Source organism: Pelophylax lessonae (genome assembly GCF_965119305.1).
Source record: "Pelophylax lessonae genome assembly, chromosome: 5".
Classification (NCBI taxonomy): Eukaryota; Metazoa; Chordata; class Amphibia; order Anura; family Ranidae; genus Pelophylax; species Pelophylax lessonae.
This window is the reverse complement of record NC_138772.1, coordinates 122,161,320-122,184,871: the sequence shown is the minus strand read 5'-3', so window position 1 is coordinate 122,184,871 and position 23,552 is coordinate 122,161,320. Positions and strand designations below refer to the sequence as shown.

General features: G+C 42.3%; 1 protein-coding gene across 3 annotated transcripts in view; it reads left to right on the top strand.

Moving 5' to 3' along the window:
- LOC309555492 (ATP-binding cassette sub-family B member 5-like) overlaps positions 1 to 23,552 on the top strand; it is a 301,162-nt gene that overhangs the window by 61,147 nt on the left and 216,463 nt on the right. For all 3 annotated transcript variants that reach the window (XR_014225273.1, XM_082257527.1, XM_082257528.1), the window contains exons 10-19: positions 2,381 to 2,491; positions 4,079 to 4,204; positions 4,321 to 4,524; positions 4,990 to 5,160; positions 5,537 to 5,698; positions 13,396 to 13,548; positions 18,279 to 18,422; positions 18,555 to 18,659; positions 23,183 to 23,260; positions 23,358 to 23,441. Coding sequence is in view for 2 of the 3 variants with exons in the window: in XM_082257527.1 (XP_082113653.1) it covers positions 2,381 to 2,491; positions 4,079 to 4,204; positions 4,321 to 4,524; positions 4,990 to 5,160; positions 5,537 to 5,698; positions 13,396 to 13,548; positions 18,279 to 18,422; positions 18,555 to 18,659; positions 23,183 to 23,260; positions 23,358 to 23,441 (1,338 nt within the window). In the remaining variant the exon portion in view is untranslated. The remainder of the gene's footprint in view (positions 1 to 2,380; positions 2,492 to 4,078; positions 4,205 to 4,320; positions 4,525 to 4,989; positions 5,161 to 5,536; positions 5,699 to 13,395; positions 13,549 to 18,278; positions 18,423 to 18,554; positions 18,660 to 23,182; positions 23,261 to 23,357; positions 23,442 to 23,552) is intronic.

Below are 23,552 nucleotides of genomic sequence, written 5' to 3'. Positions count from 1 at the left end.
TGGGACACAGCATGTGAGTATGCGTGAAGGACAGCTGAAAGTTTTTTTTAGTATGCTAGATAATCCAGTCAGTGACTTGGCAGCTTTCCCTATTCTCTAGAAAAAAGGGAACCTTCTTTCCTATGGCTGCACTAAAATCACAGAATTTCCATGCCCAAATCCAACCACATTTGCCAGCATTCTTCCTCTTTTTGCTTGAGTTATTAAGGTTTTGCAAGAGGTGAATATTCACACACACTGTATATATGAAGCAAGCAGGATCAGATGTGGTTGATTTCCATACAATAGTGTCAATAGTGATTCATTGATCAAAATTAACGATTCACCAGGGCAACAGTGGTCAATGAAACCATTATGGTCTGTTTTATATAGAGTATATAGTCAAAAGAGAATTTAGCAACAACAGAGTAAATAAACCTACAGCATCTGGAAAGTTGCATATTTTAGTCTGTTGCGCCACAGCAAGGTCATTTGTACAAGTCCAGCCAAAGAATGAATTTGCATCGTAATTCCAAGCATCTGATCAAGGTATTCACCAAAAACAGGTCAACATTTCTAAAGTGTCCTGACACCTGCTCTGTACTGAATTACAATAATTCATTTTGACCTTTCATTTTGCAGTGTTGCTGATTTACGAAGTTTATAAGCATTTTGATCATTGAAATTTCTTAAAACATCTGAAAAAGAAAGAATTGAATTTAGGCATATAGTATAACTTTATATACTGTAGCTATGTACTGTATGTTCTTGCAACGATTACTTTACCATAGGGGTATTGAATTAAAATTCAAAGAGGTCTGGCCAGTAAAACTTTCTTTCAGCCAAGGTCCCAATCGCATGTTTGTGCAATGGCTCAGATCCTCCACATCACAGTCCCCTTCTTACATCAGTGTCCTCAGCCCCCCTCCACATCACAGTCCTCTTCAAATCAAGATCCTTCTCTTTTTATCACAGCTCCCCCCTCCATTGTAAATCACCCCCCCCCCCTTCATCAGTCACCCCTTCACAGCATTGTCCTCAGCTCCCCTTTACACTATATTCCCCCTTCACGTCATTGTTCTCAGCTCTCCTTTATATCCCCCTTTCCCAGCATTGTCCTCAGACCCCCCACCTTCACATCACACCACTCCCCTTTCCCTTCACAGCAGTGTCCTATCCCCCTTCACTACAACCCCCCCCCCCTCATCCCAGCAGTGTCCTAGTCCCTTTCGCATCAACCCCCGTTTCCCTTTACAGCAGTGTCCTATCTCCTTCACAGTCCTACCCTGCACAGGCTGGAGGGCAAGAGGTGCAGGTCTCAATAGGGGGAATGAAGCTGGCCAACTTTTTATGTCAGCAAGCTGGTGATTGGTTGCTAGGGCTGCCCTGTGTCCTAGCAACCAATTACCTACTAGTTACCTTAAAAAGTTAACTTGGTCAGTTTCTGCCCTCCATCCAGAGCTGCCATACCTCCTGACTTCCTCTCTGCTCCCTGCTGTGAGAATGACAGCAGTGGCGAGGAAGAAGAACCGGCAAAAGGGTTCAAAGGGTGCAGGGCAAAAGAGAGAAACCAGGCTTCCAAGTGGCCTGACCATAACAGTCCAGATTGGACTGTCACTCAATCTGGGTCCAGACAACAGTCAGCCATTTAGTGATGCCTGCTTTAAAGGATAAGGGCCCATTCACACTGGTCAGGTCTGTTGTGCTGCATTTAATGCATGCATTAATGTACATTACGTTCTACGTTAACGTGTTATGGCATCCTATTTTTTTTTATTGGGCTGCCTAACTTACGTGAATGACTTAAAGTCGTACCTGCTGCATTTTTTGTATTGCAGTGCAAATGTCTACCAGTACCAAAAAAATAAATCAGGTAGTATACCTTTAATATAGTTATACTCTGTGATTTGCAAAAATGACTTTAAACGATAAAGGCTCATTCACACTGGTCGCACAATAGTCCCACAATAGCATGGGTTATGGCAATCCTTTTATTTAAATGGGCTGCCTAACAGACCTGAATGACCTAAAATCATACCTTCATACCTGCTGCATTTTTTGTATCGCAGCACAGTGCACCAAAGCACATTTTTGCAACACAATGGTGTGAATGGGCCATAACGGTAAATTTAATACAGTTAAGTTATAAATAACCCCATACCCACGGTATTTCCCTACCCTGTAAGTCATACACCCGCCTATCCACACTCCTTATAAACCTTTACTGGTTGGAGCTGCACAGCCTCCCCATATAGTCTCCCAGCTTCACCATACCTTCTCTGTAGAATCCCAATTAATTTTCTTGCAAAGACTGTCCACCATAAGTCCCAATAAATGTAAAAAGCTGACTATATACTTTATAGCAGATAGTTAACATTTTGCCTTTGTCCGACAATTCCAGACATCTGCAATTGATAGCTTTTCAATAGAAGGATACAGACCAGATATTATGAAGGGGAATGTGGAATTAAGAAATATCCATTTTTGTTATCCATCGCGCCCAAATGTTAAGGTAAATATCCATTTTTGTTATCCATCGCACCCAAATGTTCAGGTAAAGTCATCAGGCTTTTTTTTTTGTACTCAACACTGATTTCACAGTATATTATAGGTATTAGACTTCCATGGGCACCAGCTATCTTTACAGTGCCAGAAAATGTAAAAAAATTGATTTCTTGCTTTACAATGCTAATGTCTTCCATGCAAATATGCTCTGGTACCTCAGTGAAAGAAGAATTCCAGGCATGGTATGTTTCCACTTTGTTACATTGGTTCAGCTTGGACCAATGTAACTATGTATATACCATACCTGGCCGATGCCCCTGGAAGCTAGAAATCACTGAAGTAGATACCATTACTCTAGTGATCTCCACTTGCTTTCATGTCCTGGCCGGGGCTAAGCAGCCAGGCTGGGTGCATTGGGAACACAGAAACTCACCTATTCGGCACATGTGCCATTCAGAGAATGGTTTGCATTTTCTGAATAAATGAAAATTATTCACTGATTGTATGAGGTGGAGAGGTGGGGCTGTGTCTTCACGCTCTCTACCTTGTTCAGTAAGGGAGCCCTTTGTATTCATTCAGAAAAAGCTTCCAGGGAGATTGACCAAATATGGTATATACATAGTTGCATTGGTCCTGTCTGGACCAGTCTAACTATGTAAAAATACATCATACCTTTGATTAGTTTTGTGTAGCACTACTCCCGTAGAAGCCACAGAAATTGCTGTCCAGGTCTTAGCAACTTCTGCCCCACAACCAGGCACACAACAAGCTTATTCACTCGTTCTCCAAGGACCAGTCTAGGAAATGTTATTTTTGTTGTTTTTTGAAGACGGAAGTGGTGGGATACTCCAATGATAAGAACAACTGAGTACTTGGTTTTCCTTTCAGGACAAGCTATGATGAAGTCCTGGCTTAGGCCCAAGGACAGATGAAGCCCCCTTTTAATCTTTCATGAGATGCCCTCCAGTGATACCAGACAGATCTATGGAAGACAGCTCCCCTCAGTCAGCTTCTTCCAGGCACCTGGGTCTCAGCATTCTACCCTCAGATTGCCCACTTGAGGCCTCCTCGTGGCAGCTTGTGCCTGAGAGAGCAGTGTGCCCCACCTCAGGCTGGACACCTCCACTCTGGGACAAGACCCAGAGCTCTGTGTGCTCCCAGAATAAATACAGTCTCCCAGCATGCCATCAGAGCCTGCCTCTCTGGGATACGCCAAGGCTGCATCAATATTAATGCATAGTTCCACACCTATGTTCCAGAACACCTATGTTCCAGAAACTTCTCAAGTTACCTGGATACAGAGGACGCAGAGCACACAGATCAGACCTAACCAAACAATCACAGATCACTGGGTATTGGCTTACTATACTATGCTTTTGCCTAACCCAAGTTTACAGCCACACTGGCTACAGAAAAAACACACACTTACACTTACCTAACTATCCTAGCACATACCTTGGAGGGTGCTACATTTGGTTATGTGAATCTTAACATTTTATTTGTTTTTTTATGTGAATAATTAGGTGTAGTTTGAACTTTGCAAAACTTAGATTTAGTTTTAATTGGAAGCATTTTGAATTTTTTAATTCTTCAGGTTTTAAAAGGACTTAATTTGATGGTGAAGTCTGGGCAAACAGTGGCACTGGTTGGCCAAAGTGGATGTGGCAAAAGCACTATAGTACAGCTGCTGCAGAGACTGTATGATCCACAAGAAGGAGAGGTAAATATATCACTTTTTTTTCCATATTATACATTTAAAAAACTTTGTATTGACTGAGGATATCTTATCTAGTACTATTTATTCCCTGCATATTCTGTTATTTTTTTTTCTTTCAGATTTTGGTTGATAGCCATAATATACGGTGTCTGAATGTCAGGCACTACAGAGAGTTGATTGGCGTTGTCAGTCAAGAGCCTGTGCTGTTTGGAACAAGCATCAAAAACAACATAAGATATGGGCGAGAAAATGTGACTGATGAAGAAATTGAGAAGGCAGCTAAAGAAGCCAATGCTTATGACTTTATCATGAGCCTTCCTGATGTAAGTATCTCTCAATAAATTAAAATGAACATTTTTTTGGACCATTCTAGCTATGCTTAAATCAGACTTTAAATCCTCTTTGCAGCAGGCCTTGTCTTCCCCCTTGTTCCTGGCTAGGTAAGGTAAGGAGCATAATATTAGTGTTGAAATACTTACCTATACCTAGGATCAGGTCCTTCTGGGTACAGGTGGCCATCATTTGCCATGCCAATTACTGCTTGCAGCCACTGCTTAAGGCTAAATCTGTGTAACTGATTGGACCTGTTAGAAAATCAATCTCTTCACAATGCTAGTACCACTCATGTATTGTCAGCATCTGGTAATGGTCACACCAGTCCCAGCATTCATGCAAGTCATTTAGGTATGGGCAGATATCTTTATTACCATATATGTTTATCTATAGTAAATCTTGTAACATGATTGCATTTCCTGGCCTAGTACTTTATATTTTTTTCCACACTGTAGAAATTTGAAACCCTGGTTGGAGAAAGAGGTGCTCAGCTAAGTGGTGGCCAGAAGCAAAGAGTAGCCATTGCTAGAGCCTTGGTTCGAAATCCTAGGATACTCTTGCTGGATGAGGCCACCTCCGCCCTTGATACCGAGAGTGAATCCATCGTACAGTCTGCTCTAGATAAGGTAATGCTGCTTTGTGGATCATGAGTCAAATAGGGTGGTGAATATTTTTTTTAATTACAGGAGCTTAGCATTTATTTGACAACAATATGAAATGACTGCATATTTTATTTGTAATTATTGTTATTATATATGACTCCTGGGCCAAATAGCAGGAGCAAACTAAAATACCAAGAGCTCCACTTGCTGGTTGGATGGTCAAGTTGAATCTTCTCACCTTCACTGTGGTTAACAAACCTACCTTGACTCTAGTATGCAGCCCAGGGGTCAGAGAATGGTAAATTCCACCAGAGCCATCTCATTCTGGTATTCTGCTATACGCTTTAAAACATGCATTATTATTGTAAAATATATGAATACTCCAATGTGATTTTTTTAGGCGAGTGAGGGTCGCACAACAATTGTCATTGCGCATCGCCTGAGCACAGTGTGGACAGCAGATCTTATTGTAGTGTTGGAGAATGGGACTGTTGCTGAACAGGGAACTCATGTGGCATTAATGGAGAAGAAAGGAATATATCATTCACTAGCAACAGCTCAGGTACATGAGACAAATATATTTTCTTGTATGAGATAAAGGGTATTGGTATGTTTGTATGGTTGTTTCAACTACTAAAAAATAAACCTTCTACATGTATTTTAGGAAAGTTAAAAGGTCAAGGGTATGCCAAGTAATATTTTTGATAGTATCTGCTTGGTCATCTGTGAATGATCAGTCCTACTGGTGATCTTTAATGCACCAGAAACATTTATCTTCTGTTCAGTGCCTGTGGGAAAGTTTCTGTAACTGAATGGTTGGTTTAAATCCACTAAATACATTCCGGGTACATCAAAAGGTGTTCAAAGTCCTACAGTTCTTTTTTTTTTCCCACAAAACAGCTACAGCATAAGTAGAAAAGCACATCCACTGCCAGCCTGCTGCAGCTACACTAGGTCTCCATATGGAAGCAGTGGGCTTTCTGCAGAGGTCACACACACCCTCTGTTTAGTCACATCTACAGTTGTGCTCAAATGTTTACATACCCCCGAAATATCGGTAGTACTGTATACATGTTTAAAGAATACATGAGTGAGCAGGCAAAACACATTTTTTCTATTTCGTTCATTGACAGACAGCTCCAGAATCTCCTTGACCATTGGTTTATGCTGCCCCCTACAGGAGTAGGACACTAGACAGAAAAAAGCTTCACCACGCCTATGGAACCGTCCCAGGGAGTATACTCCCACTTCCTGCTATAGGCATTCAGTTTTTTTCAGCCTAGTCAGGAGTAAAGACCTAGTTCCTTGCTGGGATCTCTGGTCCTAGCATTCTTTCCTTTTTAAACTGATTTTTTTCCTCTTTTATTATTTTCTGTTCCTGTGAGATCTACAATCAACTGCTGGACTGGGCGACGGACTGGACATTCTAGATCCTTATAGTCTCCTCAGTCCGGTCAGCGAGCGTAACCCAACCTCACCTCCGCTCTAGATCGGCTGGGACATAGCCCTACTGGACGGGGGCTGGCCTGTGTTTTAAATGTCTCACGAGGATGCACATGACCTGGTCACAGCCTGAGTGGCAGCATGCCTCTGGCCCGCAGCACCCCCATTCTGATGGTGCGGTGGTCTACCTGGAGTGGTGCCCACCTGGTTCCACGGTATGGTAAGTAGTGCCCCCTATTTCCCCCTTGCCATTTTTTGGGTGGACATGGGCCCCTCCCTGGGACGGTGGAACCCCCAGGTTCCCCTCCTTCTCCCCAGCAACTCCAGGGTCACCCTGGGTCTTCTATACCCCCTCACCCCCCGCTCCCACTCCCTGGAGGTCCTGAGCTGACTTTTGCCAAGAATGGGGGGCTTCCTTTGGGGCTGCTGCTGACCGGTTTCTCTGGGCGCACACCAGGGTGTACCACAAGGTCCTTCATCACCCTGGGGGGTTAGTGACCTGGGCAGGGGGGTCCTAAGGCTCCAGGCTGTTGTTTTGGGCTGGAGGGGATGGATGGCTTCACTTCCACGGGTCCGTGCCGCACGTGGCTAGACCGCCTCCCCTTGGATGGGATCTGTGCAGCTGGGCCTGCACCAAAATTTAGGCCACACCCTGCGGCCTACTTGGCCATGCAGCCAGCTTGGCGACTTCCATGCGGGGGGGGGCACTGTGGGGGTGGTCACCTTTGTTTGACGACAGCATGCCGCCATTTTGCGTAGGTGCCCTTTAGCCCTGCGGGCCCTCTGGGTACCTTGCCTGCGCATCCGCGTCACAGCAGCCGGCCCCCTTTATTTTATTGCGGGCCTCTATGGAGGGGCTCAGAGGACAGCCCCCTTTTTCCGCGGGGTCCAGTAGGTGGTCCATTCCTGGGCCCTGGGGCGGTGTCCCCTTGTGGGATCGCAGTCGGTGACCCTCACCTGCCTGTTTTGTGTTATGTTTAACAGTGAAAGGAGGAACCTGACCCTTGATCAAATAGGCCTGAACTACCATCTGGCTGATCCATCTGGAAATGGTCACGGCAGAGGCAGGGAACCCTTTGCGAGGTCCATCCGTAAAGACAAAAAGTATGTCTGATTTCCTTAACGACTCGGTTGCCGCCAGGTACAGCCTGAATTGTCAAACCACATCAAGGGAATGCAAGGCAACCTGAGGAAGGAACGACCGACGCGCAGGCAAGGTACCCAGAGGGCCCGCAGCGCTAAAGGGCACCTACGCAAAATGGCGGCATGCTGTCATCAAACAAAGGTGACCACCCCCACAGCGCCCACCCCTGAATTAAAGGCACCAAACTGGCCGCATGGCCTAGTAGGCCACGGCCTAAATTTTGGTGGAGGCCCAGCTGCACAGATCCCATCCAAGGGGAGGCAGTCTGGCCGCGTGCGGCACGGACCCGTGGATGTGAAGCCATTTGCCCCCCCAGCCCAACACAACAGCCGGGAGCGTTTAGGACCCCCCTGCCCAAGGGTGACGAAGGACCCCCCAGTGTGGGCCCAGAGAAACCAGTCAGCAGCAGCCCCAAAAAAAGCCCACCATTCAGGGAATATGGCAAAAGTCAGCTCACAACCTCCAGGGAGGGGAGGGCGGGGTGTGAGGGGGTACAGAAGACCCACGGTGACCCTGGAGGGGCTGGAGTGAAAGAGGGGAACCTGGGGGTCCCACTGTCCCAGTGAGAGCCCCACGTCCATCCAAAAACCGGCAAGGAGGAGAGGGGGGACACTACTTACCATACTGTGGAAGTATGGTAGCCCCTGTCCAGTGGGGCTATGTCGCAGCCAACCTAGCGCGGAGGTGGGATTGGGTCGCGCTCGCTAGCCGGACTGAGGAGACCATAAGGATCTAGAATATCCAGTCCGTCGCCCAGTCCAGCAGTTGATTGTAGTTCTCACAGGAACAGAAAATAATAAAAGAGGAAAAAAATCTGTTTAAAAAGAAAAAATGCTAGGACCAGAGATCCCAGCAAGGTACTAGGTACTTAGTCCTGACTAGGCAGAAAAAAACAGAATGCCTATAGCAGGAAGTGGGAGAACACCCCCTGGGATGGTCCCATAGGCTTGCTTTTTCCTGCATAGTGTCCTACTCCTGTAGGGGCAGCGTAACCCATTGGTCAAGAAGATTCTGGCGCTGTGTCCGTCAATGAACATCAGAGAAAATTATTTTACGGTAAGACAAAAATCCAATTATTTATTTCTTATGAGATTCATATTCAACTGTAGGTCATAACAGAATGGCACTATCATAAACCAAAACATGGCAACAAGTAAACAAATGAAATGACCCTTGTTCAAAAGTCTTCATACCCTTAGTTTTTAATACTGTGTATTGCCCTTGTGTATTGCCCCAATGACAGCGTACAGTCTTTTGTAATAGTTGTCTATGTGGCTCCAAATTCTTGCAGGTGGTATAGCTGCCTATTTATCTTCGCAAAATACCTCTATGTCATGAAATGTCTTTGGTCGTTTTGCATGAACCACATGTTTAAGATCTCCCCAGAGTGGCTCAATGATATTAAGGTCAGGAGATTGTGATGGCCACTCCAGAACCGTCACCTTTTTCTGCTGTAACAACTGGAGGGTCAACTTTGCCTTGTGCTTAGGGTCATTGTCGTGCTGGAAAGTCCAAGAGTGTCCCATGCACAGCTTTTGTGCAGAAGAATGCATATTGTCTACCAGTATTTTCTGATAACATGCTGCATTCATCTTGCCATCAATTTTCACAAGATTCCCCATGCCTTTAGAACTCATGCACCCCCAAAACATCAATGAGCCACCACCAAGCTTCACAATGGAGATGGTATTCTTGTCATTATAGACCTTGTTGACCCCTCTCCATACATAGTGCTTATGGTTGTGACCATAAAGCTCTATTTTGGTCCCGTCACTCCAGATTACAGTGTGCCAGAAGCTGTGAGCCATGTCAAGGTGTTGTCAGCATATTGTAGTGGTACTTTTTTTGTGGCATTGGCACAGTAATGGCTTCTTTCTGGCAACTCGATCACTTAGCTCTTTTTTGTTAAAGTATCGTGGTATTGTGCTCTTGAAACAACCACACTTGTCTTTTTGTAGAGCAGCCTGTATTCCTCTTGAGATTTCCTGAGGGTTTTTCTTTGTATCCTGAACAATTCTTCCAACCGTTGTGGCTGAAATCTTTCTTGGTCTACCTGACTTTGTCATGTTATCAAGAGATCCCTGGTTTTTTCACTTCTTAATAAGTGATTGAACAGTACTGACTGGCATATTCAAGGCTTTGAATATCGTTTTAAATCCTTTTCCATCTTTAGAAAGTTTCATTATCTTGTTACGCAGGTCTTTTGACAGTTCTTTTCTGCTCCCCATGGCTCAGTATCTAGACTATTTATACACAGACACTAATTGCAATTAAGAAAGCCAAAGATGTGGGAAATTAACCTTTAATTACAATTAGCTGTGTGTGTCACTTTGTGTGTCTGTACCAAGGCCAAACATTCCAGGGGATGTAAACTTTTGATAGGAGCCATTTGGGAGATTTCTGTTATCATTATGATTTAAAAAGGAGCCAAACAACTACAGTATGTGATAATAAATGGCTTCATATATTCAATATCCTTAAAGTGGATGTAAACCTGATTCATGAAATTCGACCTAGGCACATATACCTGCAGTGTTTTCTTATCTCTCTCCAAAGCCCTAAGTCCAGTGGCTTTCTCCTGCTCCATTCTTCTGTTATCAGAATGATAACTTTTGACAAATTCTCCGTCAACCTGAGATAAATCCAGGCTGAAGTTTGTGTCGGGGTGGGTGGTTTTATAGATTAGCAGAGTGCTGGTCTATTCACAGCACATTCCTTCGTTCTTCTGCCTATGTGGAATGGCGGGTTTGTGCCTTTCCTCTAATCAGCTCACACACAGTGTAATCCCAAAACCAAAACACTCCCAGTGCTGAAAAGGAAGAGAAAATTTCTAACACAATGTGCACTTTTTAAAGAATATATAAAGCTGAAGACAGCAAATATGCATGTAAAACTAGGGAGATATGGTTCATCTCTGTGTATCACCTGAGGCTGTTCACTTCACTGGGTATATGTGAGGGTTTACATCCACTTTAACTACTTGCTTACTAGACACTTATACCCCCTCCCTGACCAGGCCAATTTTTAGCTTTTAGTGCTGTCGCACTTTGAATGACAATTGCGTGGTCACGCAACACTGTACTCATATGACATTTTTATCATTTATTTGGGACAGATAGAGCTTTCTTTTGATGGTATTTAATGAGCACTGAGTTTGTTTTTTTTTTTTGCTAAACAAACAAAAAAAGGCAGAACATTTTGAAAAAAAAAACAAAAAAACTTTAGTTTCTGTTATAAAATGTTTCTCCTTCACTGATGTGCACTAATAGGCTGCACTAATGGGCACTGATAGGCTGCACTGAAGGGCACTGATGAGGCTGCACTGATATGCGGTTCTAATAGGCACTGATAGGCTGCACCGGTGGGCACTGATAGGCGACACTGATGAGCAGCATTGATGGGCACTGATGGGGTTGCACTTATAACGGGGCACTGATGATCAGGTCCCTTATTATCTTTGTAAATATCCACTGTCAGGATTGCCGGTTACCAGCCCTTCTCTCCTTCTGCTGTGACAGCTGTGAAGCTGTGAGGAAAGTACTGCCGATACCCGGCAAGTCTGTTTACACTATGATCAGCTGTGATTGGCCGTTTACCACGATTTGCCAGGAGGCGCGCGAGAGGCGTGGTTAAGGGGAGGACATCAATGGGTGCCCTCCTGGAACAACAGAGACGTGCTGTAGCCATCTTTTGGCTATAGCGCAGTAAGGAAGTGGTTAAATAAAAGACAGCTTTTGCCATGATCAGTCATATTTTTAATATCAATACCAACATTTCACCAGGTTTTCACCAAAGTTGCAAATTTATACAGTTGTGCTCAAAAGTTTGCATACCCTGGCACACCAGGATTTGTGCCAGGGTATGCAAACTTTTGGACACAACTGTATACCTATGCAACTTTGAGAGCTCTAGCTCGGCAGGGGGCGTATCCGACCTCTGTAGAGAGAACCCTGCTTCCATGCAGAGAGCAAGAAACTTTCTTGCAGTATGCTGGCAGGGGACAGGCTTTTCTACTCAGGCTGTGGCTTCTTTGTAAATAAAACAAGCTATAACATTTTGAACACAATTAGGGAGTGTTACCAATATAGAAGCTGCAGGAATCTGGAGCTATAAGCTGATTGGTCACTCTGCACCGCTTCGGTAGATTCTGTCTGTTCCAGTTTTTGTAAATTCACCTGGAATGTATTTACCTGATTTAAACTGGAAGTTCAGTTGGGCTTTAAAGCAATTGCAAACCACATCCTTTGATGCTGGTAGATCCCTGTTTGTCATGCTGTTGCTTTGGCCTAAATACTTTCTGAATCATTGACCTCACGCAAGTACACCTGTTTCAGGACAGGTGCCTTTTAGGTAGATTGGCTTTCTATGATTTGTAATTCCCATAATTTCAGCCAACAAAATACAAAGTAGTCCCCTCTTTTCCTATGGGTGACAGGTGTACTTTAACCACTTCTGGACCGGGCCTTTTTCTGACACTTGTTGTTTACAAGTTTAAATAAGTTTTTTTTTTTTTTGCTAGAAAATTACTTAGAATCCCCAAACATGATATATATATATATATATATATATTTAGCATAGACCCTAGAGAATAAATAGTTGCAAACATTTTTATCACACTGTATTTGCGCAGCTGTCTTACAAACGCAATTTGGGGAAAAATACAATTTTTTGAATAAAAAAAATAGGAAAACAGTAATATTAGCCACATTTTTTCTATATTGTGAAAGATAATGTTATGCCAAGTAAATAGATACCCAACATATGCTTCAAAATTGCGCACACTCGTGGAATGGCGACAAACATTGGTACTTAAAAATCCCCATGGGCGACACTTTAAAAATGTCTACAGGTTACCAGTTAAGAGCTATAGAGAAGGTCTAGGGCTCAAATTATTGCTCTCACTCTAACGATCGCGGCGATACCTCACGTGTGGTTTGAACACAGTTTACATATGTGGGCGCGACCTGCAAATGCGTTCGCTTCTGCGTGTGAGCTAAAGGAGATGGGGGCGATTTTAAATTTTTTTTTTGCCTATTTATTTTATTTTATTTTTTTACACTGTTTAAAAAAAAAAAAGTTTTAAACACTTTTATTCCTAATTCAAGGAATGTAAACATCCTTTATAATATAAATAAGCATGATAGGACCTCTTTAATGTTAGATTTGGGGTCAAAAAGACCTCAGATCTCACATCTACACTTTTTCATGAAAATGGGCTCTTTAAATCCATTGCTAGGAAACGACATATGATGTCACTCCAGTCCTCCAAGGCCATAGAGTCAAGTGAGGGTCATCTTGCCCTCACTCTACTTCCTGCCTGAGGGACAGCAGACCGGATTTGGCCAAGGGGGCACCTCTTCCACCGCACCTTAAGGGTGATCCTGCGGCAAATCCGCCGCTGGGTCGACCCTTATGTTAAAGCGGACCACCCGCCTTTAAAAAAATACCGGGGTTATGGGAGCTATCTGCTGCCATAACCCCGGCATTTAACGTCAAAGTACCGGCGTAAAACTGCAGGAGGTGGTCTGTAAGTGGTTAAAAGAAAAAACGTAAGCTTATTTAAAAAAAAAAAAAAAGGGATAGACATAAATATACCTGTATATCTATTTAATAGTTGATAAAAACTCACCACATGATTTAGAAGAAATGACTGCACTTATTTTATTTTCCAGTTTATACAAGTGGAGGAGGTAAATGATAAAGAAGAAACAAATAATGAGGAAACACCTGGAACACCCTCAGTCACAAAGTCTCCAAAGCACAAAGCCACAGCTCCGAATAACATCACAGAGGAAAAAAAAGAGGATGAAAATGAAGCCGATGAGGTTTGGTTTTACACTGATGCTTTTAAGGAAACCCTTCCTGACAGAAATGCATAGGTCCATCTTTAGCACCTTCTAAGTCCATGACCAGTAACAAGTACCCAGTGGGTGCAGTCAGGATTATTGGGGGTCGGGTGTGTTGGTTTGGGGCGCTACCAACTTGCACTACACAATATGTAAATAAATAGTGTCTGCGGTCCCAAAAAAGTGCACTGTGCTCACTTGGTAGCGGAAGAGTGCAAAAGTTATATTATAACGTATAAGGTGCTGCGTGCTGTATATGATACTGAAATGTGCAATAGGTGCAGAAAGATGTTACTTTCAACAGTGCGCTTTGCTGATTGGATTGTACCGTCTGTGTATCAATCGTTAGATGCAGATTGTGTTGTGACCTACTGAACACTGGTCAGTGAAAAGTGCCAGAGTGCAAATGAGTGAATAAACAATAAATTTTAAAACTTTTTATTGTGACATCCCCTTGCGGGGGAACTTACATCCGTGATCACTAAAACAATCTTAGTAAAATAAAGTGGTGAGTGAGTTGTGCCCATATAGCGCGTGCTGGGAGTGAAAGTGCTAATACCGGAGGTAAAGCACTTACCAGAGGCTCTCCCTTACTCCACAGCCAGCCTGGTTGATCGTTTCTCCCCTTTGATGCCTGCAGGGCTCCTTAGATTGCGTTTGATCATTCACAGATATTGTTGAAAAAGCATCTAGGAAGTCAGTGTACAAAAACCAAAGAGGCTTCCATTGCATAGTATAGTAGTATATCGGGGGAATATATAAAGGATACGAAGGCCTATATAAAGTCTGGGAGTACGTAGTACGGCACCGCCCCCAGATGACGTCGCAGTGACGAAACGCGTAGAGCGGCAACACAGCGTCATACGTCACTTCCGGTTAGGTGGTTCTGGCTGGTGGAACGCGGAAGCACCGCACGGCCGAACGCCAGGAACACACCAAACAAGCTGACGGTGAACTTCCTAACAGTGAGTTAACACAATTTTTTCCCCCGATATACTACTATACTACGCAATGGAAGCCTCTTTGGTTTTTGTACACTGACTCCCTAGATGCTTTTGCAACAATATCTGTGAACGATCAAAACGCAATCTAAGGAGCCCTGCAGGCATCAAAGGGGAGAAACGATCAACCAGGCTGGCTGTGGAGTAAGGGAGAGCCTCTGGTAAGTGCTTTATTAGCACTCTCACTCCCAGCACGCGCTATATAGGCACAACTCACTCACCACTTTATTTTACTAAGATTGTTTTAGTGATCACGGATGTAAGTTCCCCCGCAAGGGGATGTCACAATAAAAAGTTTTAAAATTTATTGTTTATTCACTCATTTGCACTCTGGCCCTTTTCACTGACCAGTGTTCAGTAGGTCACAACACAATCTGCATCTAACGATTGATACACAGACGGTACAATCCAATCAGCAAAGCGCACTGTTGAATGTAACATCTTTCTGCACCTATTGCACATTTCAGTATTATATACAGCACGCAGCACCTTATACGTTATAATATAACTTTTGCACTCTTCCGCTACCAAGTGAGCACAGTGCACTTTTTTGGGACCACAGACTCTATTTATTTACATATTGTGTAGTGCAAGGTGGTAGCGCCCCAAACCAACACACCCCGACCCCCAATATATTTTTTACCCTTGTGGTAAGTTGGAGGCAGCATAACCATCTGGTCCCCTTTTAATTAAGTTTTAATTAGTTAATTATTTGTGTTTTAATACACAATCCGTAGCGCAGGTGCACCCCAAATTTATTTTATAAGCAGTCAGGATTCTGCCAAAACAGTAAGATCAGTAAGTCAGAAAGGCAGCTAGCACTGTCATAAGGAGGTCAGCTACATATTTTTGGTAAAAGAAAAAACCAAAAAGTGTATTTTAATTGGTTTGAGCAAAAGTTATAGCGTTTACAAAATACGGGATAGATTTTTGGACTTTTTATTTTTTTTTATTTTATTTTTTTAATAGTAATGGCGGCAATCAGCAATTTTTAGCGAGACTGCGACATTGCAGCGGATAGATTGGACCTCTAACTGACATTTTTGCCCCTTTCGGGGACCAGTGACATTAATACAGTAATCAGTGCTAAATAATATGCACTGTTACTGTATAAATGACACTGATTGGAAAGGGGTTAATACTGGGGATGATCAAGGGGTTAATTGTATGCCTACTTGTGCTTGCTAACTGTGGAGCTCTGTAACAGGCAAAGAGAGATCAGTGTTTCAGCTAAGCTGAAACACACGATCTCTCTCTGCCTGTCTGACAGAAGAGCTGCCTGCTTTGTTTACATAGGCAGGCGGCTCTCCTGTCAGTGTCTCTGAAGATCGCGGGAGGCCAGCGGCGATCGAGCCCGCTCCTCCCGCGGTCTGACTCACGCTGTGTCTAATCACAGCGGGAGCGCAGTCTCGCCGGCGAGACCGCGTGCACATAATCGCGTAGATCTACGTAATTATGCACAGCCGAGCCGCCCTGCCGCAGTAGTCTGCGTGGGGCGGTCGGCAAGTGGTTAAAGTAACATTAAAATCAGGCTCAAAAATTCAAATTCTACTCAGGTATCTAGTTTAGTATCTTATCACCTTAAAAAAATCCTTTTTTTTTTTATTTTCTTTTTTGCTGCTGTCATCTTAATTCCTGTTAGAGGAGAAATCCCTAATAATCACTGCTTGTAGATGTCTCCTTACTAGCTCAGTGTTGTAATCCGTTCTGTTCTTTAAAATGATGTCACTGGCGCATGCACATTTCTCTTGTGATTTACGGCACGCTCTGTGTGCCGTCTGTCCATTGACAGGATGCCGGTTCTGTAATTTACAACCCTGCGGTGTAAACCTGAGCATCAGACTGCATACTGCAGTGGAGATCAGCTGCAGCATACAGCAGACTTTATAACACTTAGGCCTCTTTCACACGGCCGCTCGGTTTTTTTTGTCCGCTGCGGCACTTTTGAAAGAGTGAAAGAGGCCTAAGTGTTATAAAGTCTGCTGTATGCTGCAGCTGATCTCCACTGCAGTATGCAGTCTGATGCTCAGGTTTACACCGCAGGGTTGTAAATTACAGAAAGTGTCTTTTGCAAGTGTCACCCGTGTCCGTATGTCCGCATATCATCCCATCCGTTTGCGGATGATATACGGACATAATGTTAGTCTATGGGGATTGCGGATGTCAGCGGATGACACCGCTGACATCCGATTTTGCTTCAGTTCCGTTTTTTTAATGGAGGAAAAAAGGGTTCTGTTCCGTTCCAAAAATGGAACAGAACTGAAAGGACACAAATCGGATGTCAGCGGATGGTCATCCGCTGACATCCGCAATCCCATTGACAAGCATTATGTCCGTATATCACCCGCAAACGGATGGGGTGATATATGGACATACGGAACGTCCGTGTGAAAGAGCCCTAACACTGGCAAACATTACAAGATCGGCACAACTAAATACTGTTAAGAAAAACAATTCAGCTATGAGCGGCTCTGCAGGGTTGCCATAGGAACGTTAGATCGAAAATGAGGCTTGGTCAACAGTACAGCAAGGGCTACATGAAAGGCGGAAATACAATCTAATATGGACTCGGAAAACAATACCTAAGATGGCGCTGCCTTACCCCTAGTGAAACGATTTTTTAAAGTTTTTAAAAAAGTAAGTAATATGCGATTACTATATATTGTAGCATAGTGTCATTTATTAAGTGTTGTCACATGAAAAGATATAATAAAATATTTACAAAAATGTGATTATATATATATATATATATATATATAATGGTCTAGATCAGGGGTCTTCAAACTATGGCCCTCCAGTTGTTCAGGAACTACAATTCCCATCATGCCCAGTCATGTCTGTGAATGTCAAAGTTTTACAATGCCTCATGGGATGTGTAGTTCCGCAACAGCTGGAGGGCCGTAGTTTGAAGACCCCTGGTCTAGATGAAAAGATGCATTGGAGTGGGAGAGTACTTATGCTTTAAGTATTTTTTTTTTGTTCCGATAAAGTTGTAGTGCACTCCTTGCTGTCTTTTATACACAGAAAGCATAATGTAACCAAACAAAAAAACAGTAGCGCCACAACCAGAGAGAATAGAAGTTACACAGCATTGGATTCAAAATGTACGCTCCTACACCCCTTCTCACTGACTGCATAAAAGTGTGTATTCTGCTGGGGATTATACAGAACTCAGATAAACCTTGGATATAGTGGTGAGGGTTTGGACCCCTTGTCAAGTTTTTTTGTTGTCTGTATTCCCACTCCAACTGTATATGGTCTCTGTTGGTAACCATTGACACCAATGAAAATGGGAAATCCAAAAATCTGAGTTGTCATAGGAACAAGAGGTGATGAAGAATGGCAAAACTTGTTCTGTGATAACTTCCTAAAATCGGAATTCTGTTCACTTTGGAGAGATTTCCTCTCATTTCCTGTTGCTCCTAGACAGGAAGTGAATGGGAATCTCCACAGCTGGACACAAACAGAAAAAAAAAACAACGTAATAAAGATTTTAATCTTTACCTACTTTATATAAAACTAAAAGATAAAGTTTTGGCTTTACACACAGTACATTTTAAGGAAAATGTAATTTTTATAGGCTTCAGGTGTTGCCTGGATATGCTGATTAACACCAAACACTATGGTTTTTCTCCCTATATTTGCTGCACTGTGTCTTAAATTAACAAAAAATGGAATATATAGTAACATCCTTGTGTTTATTTTTAGAAAGAGCCTCGAAATGTTTCGTTTTTAAAGCTTTTGAAATTAAACCAATCAGAGTGGCCTTACATTTTGGTTGGGACATTGGCGTCATTAATCAACGGAAGTGCTCATCCCTTGTTTTGTATTTTTTTTGCCAAAATTATAGCTGTAAGTATTTAGGGAGGTTCCATTGCAATAGCACTGTTTGGTTTTGCCATTATTCTCCTCTGAATGCACACAAATATATGTGGCTCTGTCTAAACTTACCTTATAAATAAATGTAATTTCCTGTTTTAATAGCTCTTTGGGATTAATGATCCTGATATGATAAAACAAGAGTCCGATTTGTACTGCATCGCCTTTTTAATCATTGGATTTGCAGCCTTTGTCACTAACTTCTTGCAGGTAAGATGCTGATTTTCATGTAGCACTGTTATGTTGAATTAATACAGCTGCTATATACATACAGTTATGTTGAATTAATACAGGCTGCAATATTTTCCGGCATATAAAATGACTGGGCGTATAAGACGACCCCCTTCATTTTCAAGTTAAAACATAGGTTTTGGGCTATACTCGCCGTATAAGACTACCCCCCTTCCGAAGCAAGGCAACACCATTGAAAAACATCAGAGTTCTCATAGATCTCCAAGGTACCCTAGTACTGTAATACATTTAATCTCTCATAATATCTCCAAGGTACCCTAAGTATTACCAGTAGATGTAATCTCAAGACGCTGGCTGTGCGGGAATCCTGTACCGGTATACCGTATGTACCGTAGCTTCGGCTACATACAGTATACCGTGCTGAGCCAATCACAGTGAGCGATGTATTCTATTATTGAATGCAAAGCCTGCTCGGATTGGCAGAGTCAGAGAGGCGGGCTGATGTTACTCCGCCAATCCGAGCAAGCTTTGCATTCAATAATAGAATACATCGCTCTCCCTGATTGGCATTGTACACTGTATGTAGCCGAAGCTACGGTACATACGGTATACCGGTACAGGATTCCCACACAGCCAGTGTCTTGAGAGATTACATCTACCGGTAATACTTATACTGAGGTTACCTTGGAGATATTATACTCGGCATATAAGACGACTCCCCATTTTTGGGGAATTTTTTTGAGGTTCAAAAGTAGTCTTATAAGCCAGAAAAAACAGTATTTTCCTGCAAAGGCAAATTGTCACTTCTTCTGTCATTATATGCTGACCCCTCTGTCTTTAATTCTTTCTGAGCCACTGACCTGAAACAAGCATGCTTCTGAAAGTCAGAAATCCTTAATTTGAAGCAATTGCAGCAAGAGGGTTAGCATGAAAGTCAGTCAGTCTTCAATTGGAAGTCCTCACATTTGATTTGATGCAAATGTAAATGTTAAATGTAAATTTAAAAAATTTACTTTAACTCCTTCATGACCAGGGGTCATTGAGACCAAGATGCCCAGACTAAATTTAGCAGATTTAATATGGTTAACTTTCCAATAATGATATGCCTAATCTGCCTCCCTAAATAATTTGTTCACAGTTTTATATGGGCATGAAAGGGTTTTTTTTTTGGTGCACTGTTTAATAAGTACTCCACTGATGAGTTTTGTTATAAGGTGACAAATCTACCAAAAAAAAAAAAGTAAATGTACTTTTGGTTGTTTTACACAAAACACCTTTTAATTAAACATTTTCAAATTAATTAATTTCCTTTGTTTACACACGGTGTGACTTCTAACACTGTACTTCTTTTTGTGTGTACAGTGAGTGCAGAGGGAAATAGAGGCACAGTGCCATCTGCAGGATGGAGAAATACAATTGTAAACACATTTTTCTAGCCTAAATGTAATCACAATGATCTATTGTCATGGTGATAAGAAAATCAGGAACCACACTGATTGGCTTCTAATCTCTCATGCGGTCTCTTATGACCCGCACACACAATCTGAAAATCGGGCAACAGATCGTCTGTTTTTCTTTGCTTGCTAGTCGCATATCAGAAGTGAAGAGTTTACTAAAGTTATGAAAAATGTGATGTAATGTGTTGTAGTGTATTTGTATTGTACAGTAAAACCTTGGTTTGAGAGTAACTTGGTTTGAGAGCGCTTTGCAAGACAAGCAAATTTTTAAAATAAATTTTGACTTGATATACAAGCGATGTCTTGATATACAAGTAGCGTCATGTCACAACTGGGTATAAAAGAGAAGAGAGGCACCTCTAAGTGTAGCAATATTGTTACATTTAATGAAGGTTCAACATTTAGCACATGGTTGATGATTAAAACAGGCACATCTAAGTATGCAGGCATCCGGGGTAAAACTGTCCACATAGACCATCCTCCGCACTGCCATCTTCATCACACCCTTCCATGCTGCGCTCCACGAGGGATTCAAATTCTCGCTTTCAGATCACTCTACTGCAGGGTAGTCTTCCCAATCACAATTGCAGACTGACATCGTTGAGAGCCAGTGGTTCAGAAGATGATCGATGTGGACAGCTTTACCCCGCATGCCTGCATACTTAGATGTGCCTCTTTAATCATCAACCATGTGAGTTGCTAAATGTTGTACCTTCATTAAATTTCCCCATACTGCTACACTTAGAGGCGCCTCTCTCCTCTTTTATACTCTGTAGCTCTGCTGGACTTTCCTTCTAATCCCCTTGGGAAGGCTGCATATTGTGGATGGACATTTTATGATTACACAACCTATCACATTGATATAATCTTTGTATATAGACTATAAACTGAAAGACTTATGAATAAATGGTTGTGGAACGAATCATCTGAGTTTCCATTATTTCTTATGGGAAAATTCGCTTTGATATAAGAGTGCTTTGGATTACAAGCATGTTTCCAGAACGAATTATGCTCGCAATCCAAGGTTTTACTGTATTTTCAAATGCTGATTAAACGAAAACCGTACGATATGGTATCGTAAAAGAACAATTTTTCGTGCTTGCCTGATCAGATAATATCGGATAAACTGTTGTGATCGGCTCTCAAAAGATTATCATACAATCGCTTAGAAAGCGGTATTTTCCGACCGATCTTCGGATCGCGTGTAAATGCCATAAGGGTTCATGAATCTTCTTATGCTGATCAGAATGCTCATAGTCCATTCACACTCCCTCCAGCTTGCAAGCGGACAGCCTGAACAGAGGTATGAGCTGAAAGCTGGAGGGAAGGCTGTGCAGGAGTCTGAAATTGCACCCGCGAACTATTGATCGAAAGTCCAATATTTTGTTTTAAAAAGTAACAAATGCACCTTTTTGAACCTGCAAAAAAAAAATGTGCATTTATTTTTTTTTTTAAAGCAGTTAATGATCCTGAGCCCCTACATGGTAATGAGAAAATCATTTACTGCAGAATGGCCTTGAGGGTTAAGCCTCATACACATGCAACGAATTTCCGCCGACCGGTCGTCTGTCTTTTGTCCAGAGTGGTGTTTTGTTGGTTGGAATGTGCTCTAGACTGCACACGAATTTTCCCGCACGACAGAATTCTACTTCAGAAGTGATGTCATGTGTTGGTTTGCTTTCTTTGTGTTCTTTCTTCTCTGAGCATGCCCAGTCTTGCTCATAAGATTTTTCCCTGTCGAAATCTGTACTGACTGCACGAAAATCGGACGTGTTTTGACGGAGGACAAAAATTATATAGCCTGCACACCAGAATTTTTTCGTCTGAAAAGTCGGAGTCGGTTGTCGGAAGCACCATACTAACAAGCCGAAAATCGGCAGATCGGTCGTCGGACGAAAATTCCCGGCCGAATTTCGACTCGTGTGTACGGGGCTTTAGAGCTAAGCACCACTAGAACAGCAGGACCTGCTATTTAGAAATCTAATGTTCAGTTCCTATAGGAATCCATAAAATATGGCATATCTTAGATAAAAAAGAATACGAGTTCACAATTCAGTAATTACATGTAGCTGCCTGTATGGTTAGTATTGTATTTTTGAAGCATTTTCCATGACTATTATTTTCTTGCTAGACACAAACATGACAATACTATAACTATTAGCTGAGCAAACAGCAGTCATGCTCCTCACATCTGCATTTGCTGTCAAGACAATTTAACTTTAAGGCTTCTTTCACACGGGCGCTCCGTTTTTGTCGTCCGTTCAGTCACTTTTTTTTTTACGGGCACGGAGTCATCCGGTCCGTATGTCCGCATATCATCCCATCCGTTTGCGGATGATATACGGACATAATGTATGTCTATGGGGATTGCGGATGACACCGCTGACATCTGATTTTGTGTCCTTTTCGTTTTTTAAACGGAAGAAAAATAGGGTTCTGTTCCGTACCAAAAAACGGAACAGAACTGAAAGGACGCAAATCGGATGTCAGCTGATGGTCATTCGCTGACATCCGCAATCCCATTGACATGCATTATGTCCGTATATCACCCGCAAACGGATGGGGTGATATACGGACATACGGAACGCCCATGTGAAAGAGGCCTATGGTTTATTCCATCTTATGTATTTGTAGTTGTCACTGTGTCATTAGTTGTTATATTTATTTTGATCTACCAGACCATTCTTTTCATGTCACACAAGAATTCCTTTCAGTGATAATGTACACAGTAGAGGCTCCTTAGAACAGAAGGTTTTTACAGATCTTATTCTATCACATCCCAAAAATATAAGAATTAATTTATTCCTCATTTCAGGACAATGGGCAGAACCATGCACAGTATTTCTTAATGCTGACTGTATAGCACAGATAAAGCCTAATGTAATAAAGCTGTTTATTCGGACCTGCATGCAGCTGTTTTAGATGCGTTGGCCATCATCAGTGCAGTGTATGGAAGCAACAGCTTCTTTATGATATTTAACGATTGAAAATTTCAAGGTTCCAACATTCCTTTAGTTTCGTGTTGATCGCTATTGATATTGAAGCCTTCTCAATAATGAACCAAAATGTTTTATTACACATTAGGGCTTCATGTTTGGAAGATCAGGTGAAGTTTTAACTATGAGGCTGAGACACATGGCATTTAAAGCAATGTTAAGGCAGGTTAGTAACATTTCAGCTTGAATCCGTCTGTTTGTGTGTATATCATTGTAAAAATAAACAGTTGTACAATCCATGACATATTTTATTTGTAAAACAGGATATTGCATGGTTTGATGATAAGAAAAATAGCACTGGAGCTCTGACAACCAGACTTGCTATGGAGGCTTCACAAATCCAAACCGTAACTATTATTATTATTTTATTTTGTGTTTGTTCTGCTAACTATAGGCAAATGGGTAAATTTGCTAAAGGCAAATAGACTGTTCACTTTGTATGGGTAAGGGCCCTGGAA